The 19,219-nt window shown below is 44.4% G+C and overlaps 1 protein-coding gene across 1 annotated transcript in view; it reads right to left on the reverse strand.

The window, feature by feature from the left end:
* Positions 1 to 19,219, reverse strand: part of ATP6V1B1 (ATPase H+ transporting V1 subunit B1) — a 136,184-nt gene that overhangs the window by 92,468 nt on the left and 24,497 nt on the right. The window contains exon 2 of the mRNA XM_082268735.1: positions 68 to 123. Within this exon, the coding sequence (XP_082124861.1) occupies positions 68 to 123 (56 nt within the window). The remainder of the gene's footprint in view (positions 1 to 67; positions 124 to 19,219) is intronic.

Consider the following 19,219-nt stretch of genomic DNA (forward strand, 5'->3'; position numbering starts at 1 on the left):
CATATACTTTGTAAGTTGACAACGACTGATCTGGGTTTAAACCCTATACATCTCCTGGAGCACTCACCTTTACATTGTCCAGCACCACCAGAGGTCCATTCACACCGCACACTGTCCGATAACCTATGGGAGAAAAGAAAGCAAAATATTGGTCTTGGTTTGGGATGTTTGCAGAATGATTTAGGACATCTTCATGCAACCTGCCCGATTCATCAGTCTGAGTGAGAAGTGTCTTTATTTTCATCCGTGGTCCCATTTGGGAGATTTTAACTTACTTCCTGTTTTACCAAGTCAGGAGAAATCTCTCTAACATGGGCACAGATGGCAATCAGTACTCTTTTTTTTTTAGTAGAGAGGATTAACATGCTTCTCTCAACCAGCCTTTTCCAACCAGGGTTCCTCCAGAGGTTTCTAGGGGTTGCTTGAGCAATGAGGAATGTCTGTCCCAAAAACTACTGACACTTATGATCTTTTTAGCTATCTGTAAGGAGGGCATTCGTCCTACTAATGTAAGAGGTACTTTAATGACCACACATGTGCAAAGGCACTTTTCCTCTGATCGATAAGCTTAATGTTGGTTTTACAGGGAGGGGTAGTGTCAGGTTTATGGGGAGAATTAGTTGTAAAATTACCCCCAAAAAAGCTGCTGGATAGGATAGGTCCCCTGTTCTTTGTCTCGATCTTCTCAAGAACCTCAGCCCCTCTGACACACCAGGTTGAGTGTAGAAACATACAATATCAGAGGAAATCACTGAAAGTAATACTTAATACCCAATAATAGCGCTATATCAAAGAAAACAGGCACCAAACCAGGTACTAAAGGCAAACCTAATATATCATCACCCAATATGGTTGGGAACAGGGCAAGCATAAAATGGAATAACAATGGTAATACCACAATTTAGCATACAAAGTGATTACCAGTAAGAACAACACATAGGGTGACATTTGGAACCCAATTCAGCATAAACAATTGCAAGACCACCTCAACTGCAACAGAGAACAGTAGTAAACTTTGATCTACTGTGTGCTGGAACTATACTGTCAGAGTGCATTAATGGCGGTGATGCACTAAACACTTAGGGTATGCACTGTCCAAAAGAAAAGAAGGGTGGTAGCAAAGGGGTCAAGATTACAAAGGAGGCTTGCAGAATAATTATTACAGGAGGGGCCTTTCTTTGAGATGTTCTTCTGCTGGCTATCGTTGGGGCCCCCATAAGTGCATAGTTGCACTTAAAGACGGTCCCAGTTAACCTGCACGCAGTATGGGTACAATATAGGCATGATATTGTCTTGGCACAGGTGCAAGATAGATGTGGTTCAGAAACGGCAAAGGTTCAATATAATGGGGTATAGGGGCAGTCTAGATTTGGAATAAGTGCTGTATAGAGTGAAGAATGGATTGGGTACACTTGGTGTCCTGCCCTGAGTTACTTGGTTCCCTGCTATCAGTTTTAGCAGTGGGCAAATAGCCCTCTCACCAGTCCCAGGGATGCAACAGTGAACAATCGATGTAGAAGGGTGGCCGCCCACCCCCGCCTGAAAGCCTCTGGTGATCAGCTATGGGAAGCAGAGGGTGAGTGGACGCTCCAGTCTCCCTGCGGGCAGTGGCGCAGGTGCTGCGATGTGGGCGGTGCTGCGCTACCCCCAGGTGTCCTCTCTCCTAGTTTCAGGCTCAGATCTCCACTGGTATGGTCTCTCTTTGGCAGGCAAATATTCAGAAAGAGGTGCTCTCTCTCTAGCTCTCTCAGTGACAAGAGAAAGGATTTTCCAGTGCATTTTAATAAAAATCCTTTCCCCACTCTTACTACACAGTGCCTTTTGGGATCTGCAGTGTACCCATAATAGTGTAGTCATTATTTGGCTGCCCTCTCAAACTACAATTCCCAGGATTCTTAGCACTCTGCATAGAAGTATATAGGCTTTCTTGGCTTTAGCTCTCCCTCTGCTGGCCGGAGGAGGATGGTGCAGCAGAACATCTGTATCTCGGTAGAGGGAGAGGAAAAAAAAGGGTAATGTCTATATTTCCATATTGCTGTAACCTGCGCCTGGCTACATAGTGTTCAGGTTACAGAATAGGTTAGTATTAGTGAAACAAGGAAGGTTGATTTTAGGTATACACGTTAAGTGTGAGGGTTCTAAGGAAGGTCAGTATTAGAATTACAGGAAGGGATAGTGTTAGAGTTACATGAAGGGTTAGTGTAACAGTGATGGTTACTATTAAAGTGACATAGAGGGTTAGTGTCATGGTTACATGAAGGGTTAGTGTTACAGGGAGGGTTAGTGTCAGAGTTACATGAAGGGTTAGTGTTAGTGTTACAGGAAGGATTAGTGTCAGGGTTAAAGGGAGGGTTAGGGTTACATGAAGGGGTAGTGTCAGAGTTACATGAAGGATGAGTGTTAGTGTTACAGGGAGGATTAGTGTCAGGGTTAAAGGGAGGGTTAGTGTCAGAGTTACATGAAGGATGAGTGTTAGTGTTACAGGGAGGATTAGTGTCAGGGTTAAAGGGAGGGTTAGGGTTAAAGGGAGGGTAAGTGTTAGGGTTACAGGGAGGGTTAGTATTAAGGTTACAGGGAGGGATAGTGTTAGGGTTACAGGGAGAGTTAGTGTTTCAGGGAGGGTTAGTGTCAGGGTTACAAGAAGGGTTTATTGTTAGGGTTACAGGAAGAGTTAGTGTCAGGGTTACAGGAAGAGTTAGTGTCAGGGTTACATTAAGGGTTAGTGTTACAGGGAGGGTTAGTGTCAGAGTTACATGAAGGATGAGTGTTAGTGTTACAGGGAGGATTAGTGTCAGGGTTAAAGGGAGGGTTAGTGTTACATGAAGGGTTAGTGTTAGGGTTACAGGGAGGGTTAGTATTAAGGTTACAGGGAGAGATAGTGTTAGGGTTACAGGGAGTGTTAGTGTTTCAGGGAGGGTTAGTGTCAGGGTTACAAGAAGGATTTATTGTTAGGGCTTCATGAAGGGTTAGTGTTAGGTTACATGAAGGGTTAGTGTAAGGGTTAAAGGGAGGGTTAGTGTTACATGAAGGGTTAGTGTCAGGGTTACATGAAGGGTTAATGTCAGGGTTACATGAAGGGTTAGTGTCAGGGTTAAAGGGAGGGTTAGTGTTGCATGAAGGGTTAGTGTCAGGGTTACAGGGAGGGTTAGTGTTACAGGGAGGGTTAGTGTTAGGGTTACATAAACAGTTAGTGTTAGGATTACATGAAGGGATAGTGTTTGGGTTACAGGGAGGGTTAGCATGAATATTAGGGTTACAGGGAGGGCTAGTATTATAATTAGTGTTTGTGGTTACAGGGAGATTAGAGTAGGGAGTGGAATTAGGGTTACAGGGGGTGTTAGTGTAAGAGCTGGTGTTGGGGTTACAGGGAGGGTTAAGGTAAAGATTAGAGTTACAGGGGTTGTTAGTGTAAATATTAGGGTTACAGGGAGGGTTAGGGTGAGGGTTGGTATTTGGGTTAGCATTAGAATTAAAGGTGGGATTTGTATGAGATATGGATTACAGGTAGGGTTAATAGATGATAACATTAAATATTAGGCAATAATTCAGCCATATTAGTAAATTGACACCCCCCTGCACAGCGCATTAAAAAATTAAATGTAAAAAATATCCAAACCCCCCCAAAAAATGAATAAATCAATTTCTGACAATGGTATGGGGAAACTTCTCAAGCAGTTAATCCTGATTTCCTAGAATGGCAGCGTTCAGCTATTTTGTTCTTCTTACATTTCCCTGTAAATGTTGCAGACAAATAGACGATTTTCAAAGTTTAAAAGTGCATTAAGGAAAGTTTCGCTTCATTGCTGAGCCCCTGACAAGGACGCCTTTTATCCCCAAAGGAGATCCAGCACGAGCGTGAAATTTTGAAACAGATCAAAAACCGGAGAATCCTAGCCCGGAAAACTCAAATTTCAGTAATTGAGGGAGCAATAAATAAAAAAAAAAAAAAAACTTTCCTCTGTAAAAAAGGCTTTGTGGGTGGGCTGCATTTTTCGAGGAGGAAAAAGGGAAAAGCTGTTGCGAGTGATTGCCAATTTTGTAAAAGAAAAAAAAAAATCAAGTCTTTCAGGCTGACCCCCATGCACACACCCACCCACCCAAATTTCACAGTTGCTGTCACAAGTAATCACCATTAGGCCGAGGAATAATGCGTTATTAACTCTCGTCTGGGCGGACAGGAGGGGATCTGACAAAAGAGGAACTAGGTTCGACTTTGTACAGCCACTAATTGTCTTTTTTCTCTGGACATCTGTGCGGCGGTGGGCGATTTCCCTCTCTCTGGGCGAGGAGAGAGACATATTTCTGTCCCCATGAAAGGAGGTAAAATGAAAAATACATAATACCAGCTTATTTACTAAGAAGGCGTCAAGGATTGCTGTACTGTACTGCATTTTACATTTTAAAAATTCCTGCCTGAAAACTGCCGCCATAAAATGATTGCTATTGCCTTAATAAGCACAAAAAATGGAGAATGGTAATACTTACCATATTTTCCTTTCCTGGTGCCAATCCATGGGAGTGTACATGTGGTAGTATGCTGCCATGTTGGCACCAAGAAAGCAAAAAATTATATAAAATACTTACTGTAATTTTTCTTTCTTGGTGCCAATCCATAGGAGGGTACATGTGGTAGTATGCTGCCATGTGGGCGCTAGGAAAGCCAAAAATTATATAAAATACTTACTGTAATTTTCCTTTCCTGGTGCAAATCCATAGGAGCTTACATGTGGTAGTATGCTGCCATGTTGGCGCCAGGAAAGTGAAAAATTATATAAAATACTTACTGTAATTTTCCTTTCCTGGTGCCAATCCATAGGAGTGTACATGTGGTAGTATGCTACCATGTTGGCGCCAGGAAAACTGAAAATTATATAAAATACTTACTGTAAGTTTCCTTTCCTGGCGCCAATCCATAGGAGCATACATGTGGTAGTATGCTGCCGTGTTGGCGCCAGGAAAGCAAAAAATTATATAAAATACTTACAGTAATTCTCCTTTTCTGGCGCCAATCCATGGGAGCATACATGTGGTAGTATGCTACCATGTTGGCGCCCGGAGAGCGAAAAATTATATAAAATACTTACTGTAATTTTACTTTCCTGGCGCCAATCCATGGGAGCGTACATGTGGTAGTATGCTGCCATGTTGGTGCCAGGAAAGTGAAAAATTATATAAAATACTTCCGTAATTTTCCTTTCCCGGTGCCAATCCATAGGAGCGTACATGTGGTAGTATGCTGCCATGCTGGCGCCAGAAAAACTGAAAACTATATAAAATACTTACTGTAAGTTTTCCTTTCCTGGCGCCAATCCATAGGAGCATACATGCGATAGTATGCTGCCATGTGGGCGCCAGGAAAACAAAAAATTATATAAAATACGTACTGTAATTTTCCTTTTCTGGCGCCAATCCATGGGAGCATACATGTGGTAGTATGCTGCCATGTGGGTGCCAGGAAAACAAAAACATTATATAAAATACTTACCATAATTTTCCTTTCCTGGTGCCAATCCATTGGAGCATATACATGTGGTAGCATGCTGCCATGTTGGCGCCAGGAAAGCAAAAAATGATATACAATACTTCCGTAATTTTCCTTTCCTGGCGCCAATCCATTGGAACATACGTGTGGTAGTATGCTGCCATGTTGGCGCCAGGAGAGCGAAAAATTATATAAAATACTTACCTTAATTTTCCTTTCCTAGCACCAATCCATGGCAGCGTACATGTGGTAGTATGCTACCATGTTGGCGCCAGGAAAGTGAGAAAATTACAGTATATAAAATACTCCTGTAATTTTCCTTTCCTGGCGCAATCCATAGGAGCATACATGTGGTAGTATGCTACCATGTTGGCGCCAGGAAAGCGAAAAATTATATAAAATGCTTACTGTAATTTTCCTTTTCTAGTGGAAATCTATGGCAGCATACTATCACATATGCCCATCTCTAATTTATTTTAACTTAACCACTTCCGGACAGCCTGCCGCATATATACTGCAGCAGGGCGGCCCAGCTGTGCAAAATCACGTACATGTACGTGACTTTGTGCACAGGTTTTCAGGGGCGCACCTGCGCAGCCGGTGCACTGCTCCCGCTGTGATTGGACACAGCGGGAGGCAGACCGCTGTTCTGTCAGGAAGAAAAAGCGAGATCTTGTGTTTAAGCCAAGCTGAAATACAGATCTCTTTTTCCTTCAGTGCATCCACTCCCCCCACAGATAGAAAGCACTCCCTAGGAGCACACTTAACCCCTTGATCACTCCTGCTGTTAACCCCTTCCCTGCCAGTGTCATTTATACAATAACAGTGCATTTTTTATAGCACTAATCACTGTATTGGTGTCACTGGTCCCCAAAAATTGTCGCTTAAGCCCCGTACACACGTACCGATGGTCGGCTTACAAATGTTCCTCTTTTCTCCCCGGGATGTCGGTGTCTGCTGAAAAGTGCAAAGACAGCACAAGGACAGCACAAGAATTTTGTCCGCCGACTGCAGAAGTGATGTCATGTAATGGTTAACTTTCCCTGTGTTTTCTATTTTCTGAGCATGCCCAGTCTTGCAAATCTGCGGTCTGTCGGCCGAATTGTGTACTGACAGGCGAACAATCGTCCGTTCTGGTGTCGGCATACAAATATTTTCATGTTTGCACGAAAGACTTTTGTCCGCGGATTGTGCGCAGACATCTGTCGGAGGCACCATACTAACACGCGTACAATCGGCAGATCCTTCGTCCACCGACGTTTGTATGCCGACGATCGGTACGTGTGTACGGGCCTTAAGTGTCAGATTTGTCCACCGCAATGTCACAGTCCCGCTAAAAATCGCTGATCGCCGCCATTACTAGTAAAAACAATAAAAAATAAAAAGTCCATAAATCTATCCCATAGTTTGTAGACGCGATAACTTTTGCGCAAACCAATCAATATACACTTATTAGGATTTTTTTTACAAAAAATATGTAGCAGAATACATATTGGTCTAAATCGATGAAAAAGTTAGATTTTTTTTTTTTTTTATTGGAAATATTTTATTGCAGAAAGTAAAAAAACATTGTTTTTTTTTTTGTTTTTTTGTTTATAGCGCAAAAAATAAAAACCGCAGAGGTGATCAAATACCACCAAAAGAAAACTCTATTTGTGAGAAAAAAAGGACATCAATTTTATTAGGGTACTGCGTCGTACGACCGCGCAATTTTCAGTTAAACCAACGCAGTGCCATATCGCAAAAAATGGCCTGGTCATAAGGGGGAAAATCCTTCCGGAAGTGGGTAAGCTGGCCATACAGCCTGCAGGCTGAACAAAATAAATCTAACAGATTCCTTCATCCATGCTATACAGTGCGGATCAGAGACGTAACTAGAACCTTCAGGGCCCCGGTGCAAGAAACCATGAAGGGCCCCCCAGACCCCTGGCAGCCTGGGGCTCTTCCCACTGATCCTGGGGCCCTTTACTCTCATTGTGGGGCCCTTTATTACAGTCCCGCAGCGGGACCCTTTCACAAGTTCTGCAGTGGGCCCCCTTCCTGCCATCTTGGGGCCTCCCCACGGTTGAATGCCAGGGCCCGGTCGCAAGTGAGACCTTTGCGATCCTGGAAGTTCCCCCACTGGTGTCAGTAGTTTTTATTTTTTGGTGTTTTATTGTATTATTTTTTATCATTTTATTTTATTTTTTTACAATGTCACTGACTATGACTCTGTCCATTCAGAAAAGGAAGGAGCTGGTAAATTACATATTTACTGATCCCTTCCTGGTTCTCTATTGTGACACATCCCCTGCAGCAGCCGGCAGGAGAGGGGAGGGAGCACAGTGGGAGGGGGGGGGTGCAGCACAGTGGTGGGGGGGCAGGGGAACACACAGGGGCCCAGAGACAGCAGAACACAAGTGAACTGGATAGGAGGAGTGGCGGGGGCAGCTTACAGAGGAACCAATCTCCTCCATTTTCCTCCTGCAGCTACAGGAGGAAAAAGGAGGACAGTGATTTCTCTACATGCTGCCCCCACCGCCCCCCCTATCCAGGTGTACAGGGGAGCCGCACAGGCCCCCTGGAGCATGGGGCCCGGTTGGAATTGCAACCCTTGTAGTTACGCCCCTGGTGCGGATGGACCAATATCCTTGCTAAGGTAATGTATTCCAGAAGGCAGCGGCAGCTGTCAGAAAACCTGAACAATGCATCTGATTGGATGCAGCCACTGTCAGGCCAACGATTTTCCAGTCTGCTCCTTTGATACTTCAGTTGAAGGATGCCAAGCAGGAGTCGCCCACTAAGCGAATTTCAGCTGGTTTATCATGAACTGGTCAAAACTCCAACAGTGTATCACCAGCTTTACTGAGGACCAATTTTTCATGACTTTGGCTAAGCTCTTCCTTCTGTCCAAAGACAGTGCCTTGACTGCTCCCCAATGTTATCTCATCTATTGAGCAGGACTTAGAGTCAAGGATCTTCAGGTAATAAAGTGAAACTAGGTCAGAAAGGAGCGCTGTTAACCACTTCTGGACCGGAAGATTTTCCCCCTTAATGACCAGGCCATTTTTTTGCGATTTGGCACTGCGTTACTTTAACGGAGAATTACGCGGTCTTACGACGCCGTACCCAAATAAAATTGATGTCCTTTTTTCCCACAAATAGAGCTTTCTTTTGGTGGTATTTGATCACCTGTGCAATTTTTATTTTTTGAGCTATAAACAAAAAAAGAGCGACAATTCTGAAAAAAAAAAAAAAAAAACAATATTTTTCACATTCTGCTTTATAACATTCCCAATAAAAAAAAATTAAAATTGAAATTTTCCAATCACTTTAGGCCAATTTGTATTCTGCTACATATTTTCGGTAAAAAAAAAAACCCCTAATAAGTGTATATTTTGCACAAAAGTTATCGCATCCATAAACTAGGGAAAATACTTATGTCATTTTTATTTATTTATTTATTTTTTAATAGTAATGGCGGCGAGCAGCGATTTTTAGCGGGACTGCGACATTGTGGCGGACAGGTCGGACCCCTAACTGACATTTTTGACACTTTTGGGGGGACCAGTGACATTACTACAGTAATCAGTGCTAAAAATATTAGGGATGCACCGATCTGACTTTTTTGGACCCGATACCGATATCTGACGTTGTGAAATCGCCGATACCGATACCGGAACCGATCCGGAGCTACACACAAAGCAAGCGGCTGCAGTACACAGCAAAGCCACTGCTTCATGTGTACGGCTCCTCCATTCACAGGCGGAGTGCATCTGATATCACTCCGCCTGTGAGCCGGACCTATACAGGAAGTAGCGGCTCCAATCCCATACTACTACTGCACCTAGTAAGGGATGGCTGAGCCGTTACCAAGCAAAAACCGGATCGGCCAGTGGATCAGTCAATGTTACCGATCCATCTAAAATGGCCATATCGGCGCCGATATCCGATCCGAATATCGGATCGGTGCATCCCTAAAAAATATGCACTGTTACTGTACTAATGACACTGGCAGGGAAGGGGTTAACACCAGGGGCGATCAAAGGGTTAAATGTATACCTAGGGGGTGATTTCTAACTGTTTGGGGGATGGACTTATGGAATGAACACAGGGCTCCTCTGTTCCTAAAAAGGATGCACACAGGAGCCCTGTGTTCATTGCTGACAGAACAGCGGTCTGCCGTGTTTACAATGACAGACCGCCATTCTGTCTCCACGGGGAGCGATCGCGGGTGCCGGCAGCAATTGTGGCCGCCGGCCCCACAGATCGGCTTCCCCTCTGGCCAATGGGTGCGCACGCGCCTCCACGATCACTCCCGTGAAGCGATGTACGGGTACGTCTTTTCACAGGAACCTGCAGACCTGCCTCCAGCGGCAGGTTGGCAAGTGGTAATGATACTAGAAGTTATCTTGTGGTGATAGAAATGGAGCACAGTTCATTTATACTGGCTTGTACTACATTGATAATTCTTTGTACCATGGCTTATTATGTCTTTTCTTAATAAAATTGAATTAAAAAAAAATAATGGGGTACAGGTTCTCTTTTACAGCAGCCTTAAAATGATTGTAAAGTATGTTTTTTTTTTTAAAATAACTAACATGTTATACTTACCTCTTCTATGCAGTTGGATTTGCACAGGGCAGTCCGGATCCTCCTCTTCTCAGGTCCTTTTTCCGTCCTCCTAGTCCCTCCTTCCTATCAAGCGCCCCCCACAGAAAGCAGCTTGCTATGGGGGCACCCGAGCCGAGCTACAGCTCCGTGTGTCCGTTCAGATACAGAGCTGCGATTTGGCCCTGCCCCCTCTCTCCTGATTGGGTAACTAACTTTGATTGACAGCTGCAGTCAATGGCGCCGCGGCTTTGTCTCAGCCAATCAATAGGGAAAGTCCCGGACAGCCGAGGGACTCGTGGACATCACTGGACAGAAATGGGGCACAGATGAGTATTTGGGGCTGCTGGGGAATCTGATTTACACAAAAGGCTTTTTATCTTATTGCATAGAATGCATTACAATAAAAAAGCCTTCTGACTTTGCAACTCCTTTAGGAGACCACAGACATTTAATGGTACAAGTTGGATTTTCCTCCTGTTGCCCAGTGCATCACATTACATGACTTTATCCTCCCTGATGAAGTCACCTGACGTGACGTAACGTGTAGGGCTTCCCTGGCTGGAAGTGATGCGAGACACCATGCTATGGTGAGTATTCAAAATATTATATGCACTGTTTTAACATTTTAAATGTAAGAGGCTTTCTTATCATAATAAAGGGTTGTTTTACACTATTTTACACTATGGGAAGCGTATTTGCTTTATTCTAACATGAGTCGATATATTGGACGTTGAAAGGGACCACGGGCATCTTAAAGGGACCAGTACCACATTATCCTGGGTGTTCATCTAATGGAAGTGGAGATTGCTGGGGTACTTTGGAAGCCCATTGGGCATATTATTCAAAGGCTTACATGAGCTTTTTATGAGGTAAGAGTTCTGTGAGCACAGAAGTTTGCACAGAGGTGGAAGTGCACTATAATGAGTTTATAAGATTACACATGGATATCATCTAATAAGAATAAGGTGGTTGATACATATCATGTTTGGAATTTGGATTTTCAGCATACATAAGAATTCACTTTTTTCACAATTAGAATTTGCATTATGATTTTTATGTGTGACTCGTTAGGTGATTATTTTGATATTGTCCTACACCATTTTATATTTATGTTTTTACTGTCACATTATCCATTTTGACTTACTTTCGTGAGGCTAGGTAGCCCCATACCTTTTCATACTATCCTTCAACTTTAGGGGGGCTGGACTGTGGTCAGTACGAGAAGAAAATGTCCTGCCTTCAGTGAGAGTACACAATACCCCATGATTGGTATCAGTGGGAGGAATAGTGCCTCACCTTTGGTATCAATGGAAGGAATAGCACCATATCATTGGTATCCATGAGAGGCATAGTGACCAATCATTTGTATCAATGTGAGGATAAGTGTCCCATCATTGGTATCAGTGGAAGGAATAGTGCTTCATCATTGGTATCAATGGGAGGAATAGTGTCCCATCATTGGTATCCAGGACAGGAACAGTGTCCCATCATTGGTATCAATGGGAGGAATAGTGTCCCATCATTGGTATCAGTGGAAGGAATAGTGCTTCATCATTGGTATCAATATGAGGAATAGTGTCCCATCATTGGTATCCAGGACAGGAACAGTGTCCCATCATTGGTATCCAGGACAGGAACAGTGCCCCATCATTGGTATCAATGGGAGGAATAGTGTCTCATCATTGGTATCAATGAGAGGAACAGTGTCTCATCATTGGTATCAATGGGAGGAAAGGTGCCCTATCATTGGTATCACTTGGAGGAATGGTGGCCCCTCATTGGTATCAATATGAGGAATAGTGTCCCATCATTGGTATCAATGGGAGGAATAGTGTCCAATCATTGGTATCAATGGGAGGAATAGTGTCTCATTATTGGTATAAATGGGAGGAATATTGGCCCATCATTGGTATCAATGGGAGGAATAGTGGCTCATCATTGGTATTACTGGAAGGAATACTGGCCGATCGTTGGTATCCTCCCATCAGCCCAGTGGTATCACTGGGAGGAATAGTGGCCCATCATTTGAATCAATGGGAGGGGTAGTGTCCCATCATTGATGATATCAATGGGAGTAATAGTGTCCCATCATTGGTATCAATGGGAGGAATAGTGTCCCATCATTGGTATTAATGGGAAGAATAGTGTCCCATCATTGGTATCAATGGGAGGAATAGTGTCCTATCATTGATATCAATGGAAGGAATAGTGTCCAATCATTGATATTAATAGGAGGAATAATGTCTCATTATTGGTATAAATGGGAGGAATAGTAGCCCATCATTGTTATCAATGGGAGGAATAGTGGCCCATCATTGTTATCAATGGGAGGAATAGTGGTCAATTGTTGCTGTCAGTTAGAAGACTAGTGCCCCATAGTTGCTGTCAGTGGCAGGAACCATGCCCACTGTTGCTAAAAGTGGGGGAAAAAAAATGCCCAAAAATGCCCAAATGCCCAAAGGGCCAGATACAAGCAAGCAAAGGACCACATCTGGCCCCCGGGTCGCAGTTTGGAGACCCGGTGCCCATTTGGGAGATATTTATTTTACCTTCAGGTAACCCTTATTATAGGCTTACCTGTTGGTAAAAATCACAAAGCGGACTTTACTACCACTTTTAGGGCTAAATCTATAATATGGGAACAATTTAACAGTGGAGATTATTACAGATGCTATTGGTGCCAGGTTCTGAGTCTGACAGGTGTAATTGACCTGCAGTTGATCCCTTCCTGACCTACATTTGACTTGCTTCAAGCGGGTCTAGTATTGCCAAAGACTTACATTGGAACGCAAAACAGTTTGATGTGAACAAAAGCCCGTTGGCATAGACCCATATACTGTATGCACCTGTGTATGCACTGGAAATAATCCAATAATATCACTCAAAGAAGGATTGAGCTTACCCATTTGATGGGAGCTGAACATCAAATATAGTATTGGTATTTCTACCTCTAACTTAAATGACACCTTATATGAGTGCTCTCCAATCTGTGGCCCTGGGGCCAGATGTGGCCCTTTGCATGACTTTATCTGGCCCTTTATCTGGCCACTGAGACCAATGATGGGGCACCATTCCCCTTACTGACAACTTCAATGGGGCACTATTTCTCCCATTTAAACCAATAACAGGGCACTGATCCTGGGGGACTTTCTACAACCACCCAGGTATGTATGGCTTATTCCTATGCAATATCTTGCATCTTTTGTACATAAAATGTTGCAATGTCATTCCCAGTGATTGCTTGCCTGTTCTATTGATCTAGGACCTAGAAGGACTCTTTGTACATGGCACCATCCCTTTAGGCTCATTTATCAAACACGTCTATACAGATCCTAAGCCAAAAAGTTCCTCCACCCTAAACTGGCTCATCCATGTCTTTATGGACAAACAAAAAAGGGTGAGCCAACTCAATAATGAACCTTACGGTCTAAGATTGGGATGCCATTAAAATTCATGTGCATGTAAAGGCAGGCGTCCCAATACTTTTGGTAATATAGTGTACTGTATGCATTTGCCTCTCCATAGTGTCTATTGTTTTCAAACATATTTCAAAGCTGCAGAATTTTTTAATACCTACTGAGACCCCTTGACCGTGTAGGCTATTTATGGATAAGGTGAACTGAGCCTTAAAGCTCTAACTGCTGGGTGTATAGAAACCTCCATGTTATTAACTACTTTAGTACCACACTATAGCTACAAAAGGGCTACAACGCTGTACTATAGCTCTGGGAGGGCGTCCATAGATGTTTTCCCAGAACCCCGCCCCCTGCATGCCTCCTGCGGCACGTATCAGGAGGCGCTCTGTGATCATTGCGTCCTTTGGACACAGCTAATCACAGATTGGGGTAAAGGACCAATCACAGCTGATCACATGTAAACAGACTCACATGCTGTGTCTGTGTGAGGAAAGTAGTGCTGATAACTGGCAAGCCTGTCAGCGCACTATTTACACTGATAATCAGGGCATTGATCATCAGTGTCCTGATGATCATTGCCGCCCCAGCAGTGCCAATCAGTGCTGCCTATCAGTGTCCATCAGTGCCTCCTATCAGTGCCCATAAGTGCAGCCTCATTAGTACTCATCAGTGCAGCCTCATCAGTACCCATCAGTGCAGCCTCATCAGGACCCATTAGTGCAGCCTCATCAGTACCCATCAGTGCATCCTCATCAGCACCCATCAGTGCAGCCTCATCAGCACCCATCAGTGCAGCTTCATCAGTACCCATCAGTGCAGCCTCATCAGTACCCATCAGTGCAACCTCATCAGCACCCATCAGTGCAGCCTCATCAGTGCCCTTTAGTGCAGCCTCATCAGCATCCATCAGTGCCACCTCATCAGCACCCATCAGTGCAGCCTCATCAGTACCCATCAGTGCAGCCTCAAAAGTACTCCATTTGGGTACAGTGTTGTGAGAACGCGCAATTGTCATTCAAAGTGTGACAGTGCTGAAATTTTGCCTGGGCAGGAAGGAGATTAAAGTGCCGGTATTGAAAATGGCTAATAAATATGAAGGCAATAGAAATGGAAGCACTCTTGGATTTTGAAATAATTATATCAAATATAAACTTATTTATTGAGTCCAAGGCCTTGATAAAGATGGACGGAGATCCATCAAAACGCTAGACTTAAACATTTTAATATCATAATATAATCCAAGGGTTCTCCACTGCACTCTAGGCGTCAAGTAAGTGCAATTCCACAAATAATTCTCTATACAGGTACGAGAAATGGAAGCATTCATGGGTCTTAAAACACAGATATCAATCAAAAGCCTTTTGATTTATCTTCATCCATCTTTATCAAAGCCTTGATAAGGATTGACAGAGTTCCATCATAAGATTGCATGCAATAAATAAGCTTTTATTTGATATCTCCATTTCAAGACCCGTATCTGTATGGAGAACTACTTGGGGGGAATTGCACTTACTTGAGACCCAGAGTTCAGAGGCAAACCCTTGGATTATAGTTTGTTAAAAATTAATATTTAAAATTTATCAGACTAAAAATCTGAATTTTTTTAATTTGCTGTTTTTTTTAATATTAATTAGTGAAGAAAAAAATTATCTACACGATAGCTATAGGTTTCCTTTAGGAAGCCAGCTTCCCTTGCTGGGAGAATAAACTGCTGAGGATGTTAAAGTTGTTCCCTGGAAGTATTCAGCTTTTTAGCTGCTCCGTTTTGCCCTTTGCTCCACAGCCATTGTGCAAAGTGTCAGTCTGGACTGTGTTGTCAAGCTCGGCCGGCCTATCCTGAGCCAGAAGCCCCTGTGAAAGACCCGGCGGGGAATCTCAAACTATTCCACTAATTAACAGCGTGGCTCAGGGTTCCCATACACACCTGCATGATCATGTGAGCGAGGCCAAAGAAAAGGCCCATAGAAAGTCCAGGGACTGGCCATGCGTGAAGAGGCTGGAACAAACAGGGGGACCCAGCAGCCGCAGCCAAGGCCTGGCCAAGACCGATCCAGACGCACAGTCCTTGCCTTTCTTTCGCTCTTGGGAAAAGATTAATTTGCAAGTGTCAACGCTTCTTTTGTCGTTGTCCCGTTTGTGTGGCCTTTTGTCTGCAGATCACATGTCGTCCCTTCCTCACCTATCCAACACAGCTCCTCCAGTTGTCAGCGGTCCCCGCTTTCCAGGGACAACTAGAGGGTTTTGGAAATTTGTCTCTGAAAATGTTCTACAGCCGATACTGAAACAAACTGGCACACTTGTAGCACAACAATGAATTATTGTAGGCCTTAGCATTAAGCATTGTAAATCCTAACCGAATGAAAGCATTGTGTATAATTAACAATTTACTCTTTTAGAAATCAAACACTTTTTTTCCACTTTTTTCACCCTTTGTTGCATCTCAGCACTGATAATCTTGCGGAGCCTCTATGTAGCCACTTCATGTTCATATGCACTCTAGCAATGGCTGCAGGGGCGTAACTACAGGGGTTGCAACCGCAACCGGGCCCCATGCTCCAGGCGGCCTGTGCGGCTCCCCTGTACACCTGGATAGGAGGGGCGGCGGGGGCAGCATGTAGAGAAATCACTGTCCTCCTTTTTCCTCCTGTAGCTGCAGGAGGAAAATGGAGGTGGATTGGTTCCTCTGTATGCTGTCCCCCCCCCCCCACTCCTCCTATCCAGTTCACTTGTGTTCTGCTGTCTCTGGGCCCCTGTGTGCTCCCCTGGTCCCCCCCCCCCCTACTGTGCTTCCCCCCCTCCCCCCAACTGTGGTCCCACCCTTCTCCTGCCGGCTGCTGCAGGGGATATGTCACAATAGAGAACCAGGAAGGGGTTGGTAAATATGTAATTTACCAGCTCCTTCCTTTTCTGAATGAACAGAGTCATAGTCAGTGACATTGATAAAAATAGATGATAAAAAATAATACAATTAAAATACCAAAAAAATAAAAACTACTGACACCAGTGGGTGAACTTCCAGGATCGCAAAGGTCACACCTGTGACCGGGCCTTGGCATTCCACCACTGTGGGGAGGCCCCAAGATGGCAGGAAGGGCGCCCACTGCAGAACTTGTGAAAGGGTCCCGCTGCGGGACAGTAATAAAGGGCCCCACAACGAGAGTAAAGGGCCCCAGGATCAGTGGGAAGAGTCCCAGGCTTGAAGGGAAGGGCCCTGGCCAGGGGTCCGGGGGGCCCTTCATGGTTTCTTGCACCGGGGCCTTGAAGGTTCTAGTTACGCCTCTGAATGGCTGTATGAGCTTTCACAGGATGGGCTTCCTGACACTGACCGTGGTGGAACATGCAGGGGGTAATGTGCATGTAGGTGGGATGCAGCGAGGTGTGGCAGCAATAATTCGCACAGTCAGGTGCAATGGAAAACTTGTATTGAAATAGCACAGCAACAGTTCACAACAAACCCAGTGGGAAGGTTGCCCAATCGCGTGCACTTACAGTTTCCAATAATGTGAAGAAAGAGGGTATCAACCGGACTAACAGCATCTGTTAAGAGAGCAGAAATGCGGTTTGGCCATCGTGTGCCCAAGTGGGGTGAGCTCCAAGGAATTGTAACTCTATGCTTTCCCTCCTCGTCAGGAACCTTACCCTACCACTAGTGCTATCCCTAACAGGTGGGGTACCTGTCCTTACTCTACCAACTCTACTACTTAACTCTACTGTGTTAAAAAAAAAAAAAAGGATTTGCCTGATCCAAGATGGCTGCCAGAGTCACATGGGGTGGCAGCATCCAAACGGATTGCTTCCCCAAAGACCCAGGAAATCATAGAGGAACTGTGTTCCTCTTGACAACCTCTCCAACTACAGGGCCACTTTGGATGAATGCCATCTACCGTGGAGAAAGTAGATTGCATCTGCCTACACGCATATAAACAGGGCTAACTGGCTGGTGGTAATTTACCCACGCAGCTTCTGTATAATGTGACCACTATGAGTGACTCTCACAGCGGTTACATAATCTCGAGTCCATCTTGCTGACTACCAATCAGAAAATGTGACTGAAGCCTAGTACACACGCAACGAATTTCCTCAAAAAAAAACGTCCGTCTTTTTTCCAGAGTGGTGTTTTGTTGGTTGGAATGTGCTCTAGACTGCACACAAATTTTCCCGCCCGACAGAATTCTACTTCAGAAGTGATGTCATGTGTTGGATTGCTTTCTATGTGTTCTTTCTACTCAGAACAAGAAAAACCTGAACACACATAGAAAAAAAAAAGTGCACAAGAACAACACAGTTGAGCCATCAGAGTACATGAGTATTGAGTACATTTTGAGAAATACAGTTAGTCGCAACTGTTGGAGATACAACAACTTTAAAGCTTAGCCTATTACAGATTAACTGCAGTTCACAAATAGGACACTAGATGTCGCTAATACTCACTGATATGCTATGCATTTCTATGATGTGTTGTAATTTCCTGTACACTGTACTGAACTTGTTGGTTATCTCTTCCTGTTCTGTTGTTCTTATTACAATGAGGTGACACTCAACCCGATACCAAAGTCAGGAACTATAGCTGGTGAGTGTTTCTTTTGCCTTTAGCCACCCCATAATCCTTCAGGCAAGCAGGCCTTGTGTATCTATTGGCTTTCAGAAGCTTACAATACGCTGAGGACTGCTTCCCCAGGCGACCCGGGCCAATCACCAAGCATCAATACTGTCACATTTTACAGAAAGGGGATCAAGTAGGGAGGGAACCGCTATTTGTATAGACTGTGAAGCTGTTCAAGGGCCTTCTGGGATTTAGGGGCCCATTTTTTTTTAATCAGATAATTTTTATTGAGAAAAACTTTTTCACATACAATACAAAACCAAAACCAAACTTACAAGACAAAAACAGACGAGGAAGTCTCCAAGTCCCAAAAGGCCTAGTTAGAGTGGCATAGACTATAGTCATACGGCAGCGGGGGACCCGCCGCCACGGGCATCACAGTACGGTAATACATTATCTAGCAAGAAATTGCAGTGAAGTATCGACAATCTTATACTTTAAGCGTCTCATATAAAGCACAGACTTCTAGGAGAAGACGCCCCCCGTCACTGACAAAACGCAAAACAATACACTAACATTCCGGTGAGTTACTCCACGCACGTATGTTACGGGGAGCCCCCAAGTACCAGCCGCAAGGAAAATGTGGTAGACAGTTCGAGGAGCCCCCCGGTGTAGACCCAGAGAGAAACCCTCAGGGTCGCAGCCACCTTATGTCGGAGGTCGTCGAACCCCACCCATAATCCTATTGGACACCAGGTGAAGTGGGGCTAGACCCGGGACATCCAACCACGGGCCCCATATGCGCTCAAATTTCATGACATTCCCTCTGTGTTTATAAGTGAGATGCTCCCTGTTCAAGAGCACCTTAACCTCCTCAATCCAGGCTTCATGTGTAGGAGCCTGAGCAGAGATCCATCTGCGGGCTATCAGCTTTCTAGCAGTAAAAAGTACTCTGAGGATTGCAACGTGTATCTCGGGGGGGTAGAGTTCCTCATCCAACCATCCCAGGATACACAATTTGGGTTCCACAGACAACGTCAATTTCCAAACATCGTTAATAGAGCGTATTATCCCATGCCAATAGCGATGCAACTTCGGACAGCGCCACAGCATGTGCAACAGATCGCCCGTGTGAACTTTGCACCGAGGGCAGAGGGGAGTATCCCTCCTCCGCCAACTGTGCAA

This window comes from Pelophylax lessonae (assembly GCF_965119305.1).
Source record: "Pelophylax lessonae genome assembly, chromosome: 1".
Taxonomy (NCBI): Eukaryota; Metazoa; Chordata; class Amphibia; order Anura; family Ranidae; genus Pelophylax; species Pelophylax lessonae.